Below are 13,930 nucleotides of genomic sequence, written 5' to 3'. Positions count from 1 at the left end.
AGTGTCACAATCATTTTGTGTTGTTTTTGAGCCATTCCTGTGCCAATAATGTGATGAGCGGGTCACTGTGACACGTTGTAAGCTTGTATATCTGCTATTTCCGCAAAATTTTACATGGCCAGTCAGTCAGTCAGTCAGTCAGTCAGCCAGTGTGTATGTAATGTAACAGCACACAGTGAGAGGCAGCTCTGCTTCAGAGCTTGTTTGACGGAAGAAGAGCTTTTACAGTGAGTGAGGTCACTTTGGAGGCGGGCTTTAAGCTGCTCACCCAATCACAAGTTAGAAATGCTACTGTAGCCTATTTTCTGTGCTATTTCTCCATTGGCTGTACCTTTTTCTTCGTAACATTTGATTGGTGGGTGAGATGCACGTTTGGGGCCGACCCGATCTACAAGCTCACAACGTGAGAGCTTGTAGATCGGCTATGTTTGGCTAAGAGATTTGGTGTAGATGGAAAAAAGAACACACCAAGTACAGTGCAAACACATGTCTGTGTGACTAAGTATAGTATAAGTGGTTAAAATGAAGTGATATTTATGGATGAATTCCTAATAGGCCTATAAGCAAAGTATTCTGTGGCACCCTTGGACTTGTGTCAAGGCACCCTAGGGTGCCACAGCACCCACTCTGAGAAACGCTGCTCTATTGCATGCATTAAAGTTGTCAGTCTATCAGCTATTTGAAAATAGACCCAAAGATCTACAGAGAAGCCAGGCAGCGGCCATACTATAGAGTGGAAACCTTCTATGTGCAAAACTGTTACTTCTGTATTATTGTTCTAAAACACGTTTAAAACAGTGAAAACAGCTGATCTGTGTGTGTGTGTGAGTGTGTGCTGGCGTAGTTGCTCCTTTTGGGCTTGTTTTCGTTGACCCGGCTGCTTGTTTCTCTTGCACAATCTGGCAACACTGGACTCTCCTCCCAGTTGAGGTTTAGCCCTCAGGTGAGTAAGAGACAAACAGGGGACTGTAGCCACACCCACACTGTAGCCGCACGCACTATGACATGAATACAAGATCATAGATACACAGTAACCATTTAGACACTATTAGAACTAGATACACACATACAGTACACAGATCAGAAAGGTCCAGACTCCATTGTGAACAACATTCAGGTTAATGTAGGGTAAGTGATGTTTATTCTGTATTCTACAACTAATGCATGTAGTCTGGTGTTCTGAAAGCTGATGAAGTGTGTTTGTTTTTTCTTTCTTTCTTTGTCTTTTAAAACAGCCCTCAAAACCCATCTCTTCAAACTTGCCTTCCCTCACCTAATCCCATTGATGCATGCTTTATTACTATTCATGTATTTATTATGTTGTGGTTATGTGTTACTGCAAAGTGTCTTTGAGAACCTAGAAGAGTATTATATAAGTCAGATGTTTTCTTTCTCACTCCTCCTCTATGGTTAGTGATTCCCTCCTGTGTATTATCAGCTGAACGAATGTAAATGAGAAGAAAACGACAAACACAGCACACATATAACATAAAACAAGCAATGCTTTACAAAGTTAGTAAGTAAGTAGTAAGAGGAATCCCCTCATCTGACTGACTAGGCCTAGAATGTCTGTGATCTTACATACATTTCATGTATTCCAAGCACACAGCCATAGATCGGTCCTATCCGTGCACGGTTAGCAGACTGATCTCCGCGGCAAGACTTGGAGTCAGATACTGTCCTCTAGTTTCATATCCATTTGACAGTTCTGCCAGAAAACGTGTGTTTAGTAAAATATCTCCACTTCTCCACGAGATTCACACGGACGACTTTCTGTCCGGGCGAGGGGCCAGAAATGTGTGCAGGACTGAACATATCAAAACGTCCTTTGGGAAGCACAAATGTATGGGGCACACAATTGGCAGGTGGTGTGATTCATTACCCCGCACCAATCGTACGCACCTGTCAATTGTGTGACCCATACTTTTGTGCTTCCCAAACGTGGACTGTTTCCAAAGGAAGTTTTTATATGTTCAGTCCAGCAGTCATTTCAGGTCCGGCCTCGTCGCTGGCAGACAATGTTGTCTGTGTGAATCCTGGAGATATTTGACTAAACACACGTTTTCTGGCAGAACTTTCAAATGGATATGAAACTAGAGGACAATATGTGACTCCAAGTCTTAGGAATTAATTATTGGGTGAGTACACACGCAGCACAGAGAACTTTGATGCTGTGGAGATCAGCCTGCTAACTGTGCGTGGATGGGGCCGATCTATAGTTGTGTATTTGGAATCCTTTGCCATGCACTTGTTGCCATGCATGTAGCCATATATATATATGTATATTTTTGTCATTCATATTTATTGATTGATGTAATTCACATTTTAATGCTGTTCATAACATATATAATGTAATGTTTTCATATTGGTCAAGGTGCGCTGTCACAATGTTTTCATATTACGTCTGCATGTTTTTATAGTGTGTGTGTGTGTGTGTGTGTGTGTGTGTCCGCATGCGTGACTGACTGTGCGTGCATGTGCGCATACGTGTGTTATAGGGGCGCTCCCCCACTTCTAAAAGTAGCACTACAGCACTGCCTGTCTGCCTACTACTGAGTCCTGTTGACAGACAACTAGTAAACTACCTGTCTGTCTACTACTGAGTCCTGTTGACAGACAACTAACTTGTCTGAAACGTTCTGAACGACTGAAAGCAACAAGCTGCTTGAGGTTGTAACTCCTGGTAGGCTGTAGTTGCCCCATAAAACCACCAGGTGTCATCAGAAAACCCTTTCAAAGACCGATAGACTTTTAGACAGCTGAAGTCTGTATTTTGTGTGTGTGTGTGTGTGTGTGTGTGTGTGTGTGTGTGTGTGTGTGTGTGTGTGTGTGTGTGTGTGTGTGTGTGTGTGTGTGTGTGTGTGTGTGTGTGTGTGTGTGTGTGTGTGTGTGTGTGTGTGTGTGTGTGTGTGTGTGTGTGTTTGTGCAAGTAGCAGGCTTCTTTCTTTCTGCACTGTGCTGTGCAGCATATTGCACACTGGAAATAGCTGATCTACAAGCTCACAGTGTGAGAGCTTGTACTGTTTGGTACCCCTCAAGGCGATGGTTATCAAAGTGGGGTCATGGGGGGGGGGGGGGGGGGGGGTACCAGGGGGTCCCCAGCAAAATGTGCTAATATAGTGTCACAATCATTTTGTGTTGTTTTTGAGCCATTCCTGTGCCAATAATGTGATGAGCGGGTCACTGTGATGCGTTGTTAGCTTGTAGATCTGCTATTTCCGCACATTTTACCTGGCCAACCAGTCAGTCAGTCAGTCAGTCAGTCAGTCAGTGTGTATGTAATGTAACAGCACACAGTGAGAGGCAGCTCTGCTTCAGAGCTTGTTTGACGGAAGAAGAGCTTTTACAGTGAGTGAGGTCACTTTGGAGGCGGGCTTTAAGCTGCTCACCCAATCACAAGTTAGAAATGCTACTGTATCCTATTTTCTGTGCTATTTCTCCATTGGCTGTACCTTTTTCTTCGTAACATTTGATTGGTGGGTGAGATGCACGTTTGGGGCCGACCCGATCTACAAGCTCACAACGTGAGAGCTTGTAGATCGGCTATGTTTGGCTAAGAGATTTGGTGTAGATGGAAAAAAGAACACACCAAGTACAGTGCAAACACATGTCTGTGTGACTAAGTATAGTATAAGTGGTTAAAATGAAGTGATATTTATGGATGAATTCCTAAAAGGCCTATTATCAAAGTATTCTGTGGCACCCTTGGACTTGGGTGTCACGGCACCCTAGGGTGCCACAGCACCCACTCTGAGAAACGCTGCTCTATTGCATGCATTAAAGTTGTCAGTCTATCAGCTATTTGAAAATAGCCGATCTACAGAGAAGCCAGGCAGCAGCCATACGCTACTATAGGGTGGAAAACTTGTATGTCCAAAACTGTTCCTTCTGTATTATTGTTCTAAAACATGTTTAAAACAGTGAAAACAGCTGATCTACAAGCTCACAACACATCACGATGATGTGACGTGTTGTGAGCTTGTAGATCTGCTACTTTTATCTGACACTCGTAGGGAATTAACTTATGAAAACAACTTGTAATATGATACAAGGTTTCTGCCTGACAGCAACTACACGACAGACAGACAGACAGACAGACAGACAGACAGACAGACAGACAGACAGACACATACCTTCTAAGCGTCCTCTAATGCTCTTGGCATGGTGCCAGACTGCACCCATCTCTCTCTGTGTCAAACCAGTCCAACAGCAATATGTGGTTTACATGTTGAACTGAGGTTTCACTGGTGTTTTTTTTCTTTTTTTTCTGGGGGGGGGGGGGGGGGGATGGGCTATTTGTAATGAGGTCACGTGCACGCACTTGCACACGATTAGACTATCCTGACTACGGCTTCTGAAACGCGTTTGATCTTTCACTCCTTCATACCTTGCCAGAGTGGGCACTAGGGATATCTGGGCACCAAAACATACTAGGCACTATGGGGAAAATTGGCCACCAGGCCTCTGGAAAAGTGTGCACCTCGGAACAGTGGGCACTAGGGATATCTGGGCACCAAAACGTTCTGGGCACTAGGGAATACTGGAAGGAAGAAGGCATATACAGTTTATGACAGTGTTTTGCCACACATGCAAGCATAAGTGTGTGTTAAAACACTGTGGTAGACTGTATGCTTTATGGTTTAGACATAGTTTAACTGAGGTTATGGTTTAGGCATTATGGTTTAGGCATAGTTTAACTGAAGTTATGATTAGTGTTTCATCCCTAACTGGTGGATTAGGGGGTCGCTTTGGATAAAAGCGTCTGCTAAATGACTGTAATGTAATGTTAAGGGACAATAACATGTTTTCCAGTGAAAATAATGGAGGAAACTGATTGATATAATGAATTCAGTGTTTGAACAAAGACAGGGAAAAGGACTGGTGAGTGCCACATTAAAATACCATAAAACCAAAACCCTACCAACTACTGAACAACGACAATTACTTCTCTATACACAACTATCAACAAAACATACTACACTATCAATCAAACAAAAATACAGAGGGTGGCACTCACACCTAATATGTTTAAAGACAGGGTGCCGTGATTTTCAGTGGTATGTGGTTGCACTCTAGTTTAATGACGTAGTGCGCACGTCGCTTAACACCTACACTACAGGTCACACCATGGACAATTGATATGCATCTAGGCTCATTCCTATGTTAATCCTATGTTAAGCTTGTTTCTCTTGCACAATCAACACTGGACTCTCCTCCCAGTTGAGGTTTAGCCCTCAGGTGTGTAAGAGACAAACACATGACTGTACTCACTCTGTAGCCACAACCACTATGGACTGTAGCCGCACCCTCGATGATATGAATACAAAGACATAGATGCACAGTAACCATTTAGACACACTGATAGAAATACAACAACATACAGTAACTGCAGACACACAGAAAGGTCCAGACTTCATTGTGAACAACATTCAGGTTAATGTAGTGTAAGTGATTTTTATACAACTAATGCATGTAGTCTGGTGTTCTGAAAGCTGATGAAGTGTGTTTGTTTTTTCTTTTTTTGTGTTTTAAAACAGCCCTCAAAACCCATCTCTTCAAACTTGCCTTCCCTCACCTAATCCCATTGATGCATTCTGTTTAACTATTCATGTATTTATTATGTTGTGGTTATGTGTTACTGCAAAGCGTCTTTGAGTCCCTAGAATTGTATTATATAAGTCAGATGTTTTCTTTCTCGCTCCTCCTCTATGGTTAGTGATTCCCTCCTGTGTATTATCAGCTGAACGTATGTAAATGAGAAGAGGGGGAATACAGATCCTGCCCGGTCAACATTTGAGTCCACGCTACGCCAGTGGTTTTGGGTCACACAACACAACAGGCATGTTAAATATTTGACAGGTTTCTACATGTTTACCATCGTTGTCTGAGGAACAATTTGATACTGAGAGACAGTTTGATACTGAGGAACAGTCAGCCCTGAGGGCTTGTGTCCGTTGTGGTGAAGACGAACGTGTGTTCAGAGAGAACAAAGACGACTGGTCACTTCCAGGTTGGAGCACTTTTAGACATACTGTAGACATATAAAGGTAGACGCCTCCTCCGGCTCTGAGGCGTCTGTATCTCGGGCGCGCACCAGCTTCCGCCCTCAGTCGCGTGCGTCACAGAAGGGGACGTTCGGTAGGCCAATCAGAGGCCTACTGAACGCCCCCTTCTGTGACGCACGCGACTAAGGGCGGAAGCAATACAAGGGTATTGCGATACAGGTTGCTCCAATGAACTGCAGAGGCAAATGAGGTATCTAGGTTTCTATATCTATGCTTTTAGATCACATGGTTTTCGTCGTAGTTGAGTTGAGTTTGAGGAAGTGAATGTGAACAGAACAGCCTCACATGACCCACACACACACACACACACACACACACACACACACACACACACACACACACACACACATCACACATCATAGAAGGTGGATCAGAAGCTTATTTTATGTGAACATCATCTGTGTGCACATGAAGGTAAAATGTCTCTGAATGTATCTGAATGAGTCACCACTGTGTTAGCAGGCCGTCTATCCTCCTTAATGTGGTCCATGTGCACCATCTATTGGACAAACTGTGAAACTACACCACTTGATGTGTGATCTCTCTGCTGTAGTTTTAAAGTGATTGTCTCAGAAGTAGACTCACCACTTGGTTAGGTTTGACACCATTTAATGTAAGGTAGCTCTTTAGTAAACAGAAAATACATTTTCAGGTTGGGATACAGAGTTTATCCAATCAAGAGAGAGAACTCACAGAGGATAAACAAGTGACATTGGAAGTGATGACACACAGAAATGAGCAGACACACAATTGAAACTGGAACACTATAAACTTATAGCTGATAAATGTGGGTCTCTCCTGATTGGCTGAAATAAGCAACCCACTTGTATGTTCTGCTTATTTAAGAGATGGGGAGACATGGAGACTCCTGTTACTGAACAAACACTCTAGTAATGATTACTGTTAGCTCAAGTTCTGCCTTCTGTCATGCACCAGCCACTGTTTCACTAGGACATATGTCACAATGTTGAAACTCTATACTGTCAAAATGACATTGGTTACAACTGAGCAGAGTGCTGAGGGATTCTGGGTAACGTAGTCTATCTCTATTATTGTCTCCGAGAGGCCGAAAGGCATGCCGAGAGAGTCTGTTTTACCCCCTGTCCGTCCGTCCGTGTGTCCGCCCGTGTGTCCGTCCGTCCATCTGTTTGTGAGCAGCTAATCTCCGGCACCGTTGGCCCGGTCCCTGCAAAACTGTGCACACACACTCCCTGGATGCCAATTCAGAACCTCTGCCCCAAATCCTTCACATGGGCCTGTTATCGCGCCACCAGGAGGCCGATTTGTGCAAAACCCATTTTTGGATATTACTCCTACAGATTTTATCCAAATATCACGCAAATCGGTACACAGTATAGTCATGTGATCAAGACGGATCTGTCCGATATTTCATATTCCATCCTGATTGGCTAAGGTTGGCTTCCAAAGTTTGCAGGATTGGTCCGTTTTCAACAAAATGTCTCAAATCATGAACACAGCTTGCGATTTCCGTGAAAATTTGCATGCACATTCCCACTAGGCCGAGGAGGAAATGCCACCCTTTTCACATTGGCCTATTATAGCGCCACCAGGAGGCCACGATAACCTACCTGACCTGGCAGAGACCTGTGCTCCTTGGAGCACTTTCACTAGTTATATATATTGTTATTTTTTGACACTTTGAAACACTTTCAACCGTGAAAACCTTTTTCAACAAGCTTTACTTGTTGACAAAGTTTCTGACCTCCTTTGCTTTAGTAGCAAATAGATCCTTCTGAACAGATCTGTTTTTGGTCTTTTCCTGCTAAAAAATTAAAATGGACCACGGACATAGACAAGCCCTGCCACGGACACATTTGTCTGTGTACGGCAGTGGTGTAAAGTAACTAAGTACATGTACTCAAGTACTGTACTTAAGTACAATTTGTAGGTATTTTACTGGAGTATTTCCAAATGTCAGTACTTTTACTTCTATTCCACTACCAGAGACAAATATTGTACTTTACTCCCCTACAATTATTTGGAATCTTAAGTTACTAGTTACGTTTGAAGATTTTGATTATTATTAGAAAACATGCATTAACCACTTCAGCCCTATATACATTTAGGCCGTTTTAAATTAGCCGATCTACAAGCTCACAATGCGTCGCGATGCGACCCATTGTGATCTTGTAGATCTGCTATTTTCAAAATATATTTATACATTTTAAAACATGAAATGGGACATTTTGCATAGTTAGTACTTTTACTTTTGGTACTTTAAGTATATTTTGATGCCAATATTTTTGTACTTTTACTCAAGTAAATTTTGAATTAATTATTCATTCATCGTTACTGGTTACTGTCAACATGTGTGTTGTATGAAGGTGAAGCAAGGAACCACTGCACACATTCAGCAAAACCTTTCCCAGGGAAACAATTAGATCTATATCCATTCTACTTGCTCTGTTGTTTTATTTGTATTTTTTATAAACAGGTTATTGTTGCATCATGCCTACCTGAATGCCAAACTGACAGTTTCTACATCCCACCTGCACTGATACGACTAACTTCTTCTGCACCACAAGAACACAGGTAAGACTTGATGTGCTTGGAATAGAAAATATGAAAGAAATGAAAAAATATTTATATTCAACCTGGTTTATGTGTCGTTTAAACTGTGAGTGAGTTTAGGGGAGTTGAGTAACTACTTGTTAGTAAATGGAGTTCATCTCTAGTAGTGGGGTGCCTGGACAGTCAATCATTTCAAATTGAAGTGAAAGCCTACACGTATGGTAGGCTTAGGCATGTTTGGTCATTTCAAACAAGATGTCAAACTTCATATTTTTTTCTTCGTCTCTGGCTTCTCTGCCAGGCTGAACGGCCAAAGGCCAGAGATGTGTGTGTGTGTGTGTGTGTGTGTGTGTGTGTGTGTGTGTGTGTGTGTGTGTGTGTGTGTGTGTGTGTGTGTGTGTGTGTGTGTGTGTGTGTGTGTGTGCGTGCGTGCGTGCGTGCGTGCGTGCGTGCGTGCGTGCGTGCGTGCGTGCGTGCGTGCGTGCGTGCGTGTGTGTGTGTGTGTGCGTGCGTAAGTGAAATTAGTAAAATGTATCTTCTTCGTTTTTTCACTGTGTGGCAGGAAGCTGGTGCGTTCTACAGCCATTTGGATTGTTTCCTCCTTAAACACACCAGACAGAAGAGGTGAGCATAATGTTGTATAACTACAATTTTAATTAAACATATATATAGCAATACGGGCCCAAGCAATGCAATATGGGCAATCGGCAGTATGCAACACTGTATGTGCAATAAGCCATCGGATCAAAATAGAATATGAGAGAAAGAATCGTTCCACAAAGTAAAAAATACTAAATTTTTTACCCCCCTCAGATTTAGATGATGATACAACGTAACGCCCCCCCAAGCATTTGATCTGAGATTAATGATGTTCCTAACCAAGAAATATAGACAATCATAACAAAATACAACTAGGAGAATGTGGTAGCTCCAATGCAAGTCATGGGTTGCAGCCGTCTGGAAATATAACGTTAGAGGCCCTAATTATTGCATATGACATCATTATGATCTGGGCTCTCTCTATATGGATATAAAAGGGACACAGACAGGTACAGACCGAGATATATATGGACATTGAATGGGACAGACAGACAGACAGACAGACAGACAAACCAGTAATTATTAAGTATTATGACATTTGACCTTTTAAGTAATTAGCTACTGTATATATAACGCTTTATAATGTGTATGATTGCAATATGAGTGTTTATAACTGTAATTATACCGTCTTGTAAGCACATAATACATATCATGTATGACCTTTAGTGTACTACAATCTTTTAAGCTTCATGATTAGTGTTTAAAACAAAGGGGACTGTTTGTTTAAGACCAGGACCCGCCCTGGTGGTAAGAACTTAACCGAGATATCTAACCTGTGTGGTTTGAATGAGTCAACTAGTGCAGTGGTTCACAAACTGTTTTGTGCCATTTTGTGCCATGGACCCCCTGACGAGAAGATTAATGAAAAATTAAATCAAAATAATTCAAGATTCTCCTAAACGTCTTGGAAGCTCTCATCAGCTGTGAGCTTGTACATCTGCTAGTTCTGAATAGCCAACATATAAAGTGATTAAAATGATTGTGACGCTATGTTCACGATGATGAATACTTATGAGTTCTTATAACTATTCTTATACAGTGTGATAAGCATACTATAATGCACTGTAGATACGGGCTTGATAGGAAGTGTTACCGATAATACAGTGATATTAATAAGCAATACATAATGTTAAAATAGTACATACTGTATTAGAAATAATAGGCTATAATTATTCTGTCTATTCTATTACTTTCAGGGCATTAAAATGAGGAGAGAAAAAAAGCGTTTTGAAGGGACGATTGATTCGAACTATTTCAAAGGAGAGCACATGAGTTTGGAGGTTTTAAAAATGATTAAATCTCTACATGGAAACAACGGCTACCTGTTTAAGACAGTTCCATCTTATCCCAAAGTGGACTTCCACATTGCCAACATTTCTCACGTGACTTCCCAGTCAGCTCTTATAAGTATCATGGAGTCAAGTGGGTTCAAGGGAGGCCGAAAGGAAGCAGATTTGGTCTATTGGGGGTTACACGTTGACAAAAATGACATTGAAGCAGCTGAGAGTCGATATCTCAACAAAGAGTTCTCTGACTCCATTGACAAAACCACAGGAAAAGGAAAGAGACAGGAGCCTTTCCTGGAGAAATTCACCACGTCTCCAGCGTTTTCACCAAAATCACGCTATGGGAACTACAAGTTCACCTTTCCCATCAGGCGGCTTTTGGAGCTGTACCAAGATCAGTGTTGTGCTGGAGAGCAGCCCGTCATGAGGATCTACGAGACAGAGGTTTTCAAGCAAGCAATTGCATACACGGTCGTTGTTCACAGTCCAGCCACCGAGAAATTTGATAGTTACCCAATACTCAGCTGTGATGATGCTAATGCTGTTTGTGTTTATCAAAGTGATAAAGACATAATGCTGTGGCGTGCCCAGGCAATAAGTGAGACTCACAAATTTGAGATGATTGACAAAGAAAATGAAATAATCGATACAACCGGTATAGGAATGGAGTGGTACGTCTTTGATGAAGTGGCACTTGCCTTCCACCTACCAGAGGGTCAAGTGCTTGAAATTGAATATACAGAACTATATACAAGTCTCAAAGCATGTGACACGCAAACACCTTATATTGGCCCTGGTCGTCCTGATACCTTTGACTTTGCAGAAGGAAAAATCAGAGACTTCAAGCCTTCAAAATGTTATTCGTGGGAAATTCAGTTGTCATAGCAGCACCACAGTAAAGATGAAACAAAGATACAGGTAACAGTACAGAATACCTGAAAGTAGAGTAACAATATGATATAGAAAAAAGATAAGAAAAGGAAAAAAAAAAAAAAACAGTATAAAAATAAAAATAAAAGATTAAAAAAAAAACATGTCATGAAATGGCTTTTTTTTGGCCAGCTAATTTGTTAAATGAAAACAGAGGCGTGTTGTGCGTCAACCAGTCACAGTACCAAGCAGCAGCAACAACTGTCCTGTTAATTACTGCTCTGCCACTATAATGTGTAATGTCCTGACACCATCCATTAAAGGATGTGTAACACTTGTTTCTTTAAGACAGACAAAAAACATCTATCAGGAGACCAAAAGGGGAGATACATGTAACATCCCATCTCTTTTGTACATAATAGTGTTTGTATGTGTTGATGTGACATGGATTATTGTGTTAATTTGTGTATGCTATGTTGATGAATTGAATACATACTGTAGGAGCACAATGGAAACAAGTCCTCAGGACATGGTTATTATTTGTTTAGCTTTAATGTCTTACTGTACCACGTGCTGTTTACATTTCTGATTAATAAAGTGTTCAATCAATCACCAACTCTTTCACCGATCTTCATTTCTGGTGTGTACCTGCAGGGGGCAACGTTGTAAAACTAAAATGGGGCCTTGATTGGTAAATAGCATGTTTTTCCACCATGCATCACTAAACAGATTCAATTGCTTTCAGGTTAAATAAAATGAAAAGAAGGAATATACAAGGTAAAGAAGAAGTGTTTTTCAGCGGGGAGCACATGAGTCTGGAGGTGTTGAAGATGATGAGATCTCTACGGGGTAGTCGTTATCTGTTTCAGGACGTACCACCATACCCTGAAGAACTATGCTTCACTGTGGACAATGTTTCTCATTTTACCACCAAGAGTCGGTTGAAAGGAATTATACAGTCCAGTGCTTTTAAAGCGAGGGAAGGTACAAATTTGGCATACTGGAATCTAGACATTGATAAAAGTGATATTCAGGCTGCAGAGAAGAGATACATTGACAAGACATGTCAACCCCCTCCCTCATCCGCTGCAACAGCCAATGACAAAGCAGAGCCATGTGACAACACATCTCCTCCCTCATCCTCTTTAACAGACGATGACTATACATCACCATTTGCACTGAGTGACTTCACCACATCACCTGCATTCCGTAGCAACGCGTCACGATATGGAAACTACCAATTCACGTTCCCCATCAGGCGGCTCCTGGAACTGTATCAAGAACAGTTCTGTTGTAATAAAAAGCCTTTAATGAAAATATATGAGACGGTTGTCGAGTCTCAAGAGATCATGTATAAAGTGCTTGTTCACTCGCCAAAGTTAAAATCATCATACCCTGCTCTAGATGACCATGATCAGGCCATTTGTAGGTATGATCCACAAAGCCACAAAGTGACGTGGCGTGCGCAGGCAATATGCCACGCCCATGACAAGGAACTGGTGATCAGTGATCAGGGTGGGGAGACAACAATAAGGGTGAAAGAAAGTGAAGAAAAGTTCTACATGTGGGACCATGTGCTCCTGGCATTCCATCTGCCAGATGAAAAAGAGCTAAAGGTTGAACGTTCAGAGCTTTTTGAAACTCTCACTCCCTCCCGTTCCTTGTATCCGTTTCTTGGGGGTGAAAGGGATACTTATAGTGATGCAATAAACACTGTAAGGAATTTGAAGTACAAACAGTGAAATTGAACTGATGTTGAAATGTACATGGGTTGTACAGTGCAATAACCTTAACACAATCTTGTCAGATGTGAGGGACCAGAACTTAGAAGCACACACACACACACACACACACACACACACACACACACACACACACACACACACACACACACACACACACACACACACACACACACACACACACACACACACACACACACAGACACACACACACACACACACACACACGTTGTTGAATCATGCTCTTTCCTTTTGGAGTTGTCTACATGTTTTGAACTTTGCAATATTATAATCACCAATTCCGTTATTTTGTCTTTATATCATAATGTCTGCTAATGAGGAAACACACATTGAGCTCTTTAGAAAATACTTTTAGAGAAGAGAGACAAAGAGTTGATTACCCAACTATGTAAAACAGAAATGTTATACTTATTTTATAATAACCTTTTTTTACCATGTTTTAGAATCATTTTCACTATGTAAAACAGAAATACGTATTTTATAATAACCTTTTTACCATGTTTTAGAATCATGTTCACTTCTTTATGTTTATATTATGTTATAATAACCTTTTTTTTTTTACCATGTTTTAGAATCATGTTCAGTCCTTTTGAAGGAGACATTCTGCCTGATGTGTGTCTTTGGCCAGTTGTGGGCGGGTTCAGCATGAGGGGTGGGGTGCTACAGTAATTATCAGATAAAGGTAGGGTAAGTGAATTTTCGTTCTTTTGAAAATAAGTGTTAAATAGCTCTATATTCTGATACTCTATACTGAGTACTCATTGCTATAGAGTGTTTGTTCAGTAACAGGAGTCTCCATGTCTCTCCAGCTCTT

General features: G+C 41.4%; 1 protein-coding gene across 2 annotated transcripts; it reads left to right on the top strand.

Annotated features, from left to right (window-relative positions):
- Nucleotides 1-1,043: 1,043 nt before the first annotated feature.
- Nucleotides 1,044-13,163, top strand: LOC311050927 (uncharacterized protein). Of its 2 annotated transcripts, none has more exons than XM_084065193.1 (4): nt 1,044-1,128; nt 8,521-8,618; nt 9,160-9,221; nt 12,099-13,163. In XM_084065193.1, exon 4 carries the CDS (start codon nt 12,109-12,111, stop codon nt 13,093-13,095), a length of 987 nt encoding a protein of 328 aa, XP_083921319.1. In that variant the 5' UTR covers nt 1,044-1,128; nt 8,521-8,618; nt 9,160-9,221; nt 12,099-12,108; the 3' UTR covers nt 13,096-13,163. The 2 variants fall into 2 exon arrangements, with proteins under 2 accessions (XP_083921319.1, XP_083921318.1); XM_084065192.1 differs by having other exon boundaries at nt 10,394-13,163.
- The last annotated feature ends 767 nt before the right edge of the window (nt 13,164-13,930 follow it).

This window comes from Gymnoscopelus microlampas (assembly GCF_963454915.1).
Source record: "Gymnoscopelus microlampas genome assembly, chromosome: 8".
NCBI classification, from domain to species: domain Eukaryota; kingdom Metazoa; phylum Chordata; class Actinopteri; order Myctophiformes; family Myctophidae; genus Gymnoscopelus; species Gymnoscopelus microlampas.
Note: the sequence above shows the minus strand (reverse complement) of the source record. Positions and strands in the feature narration are given on the sequence as shown.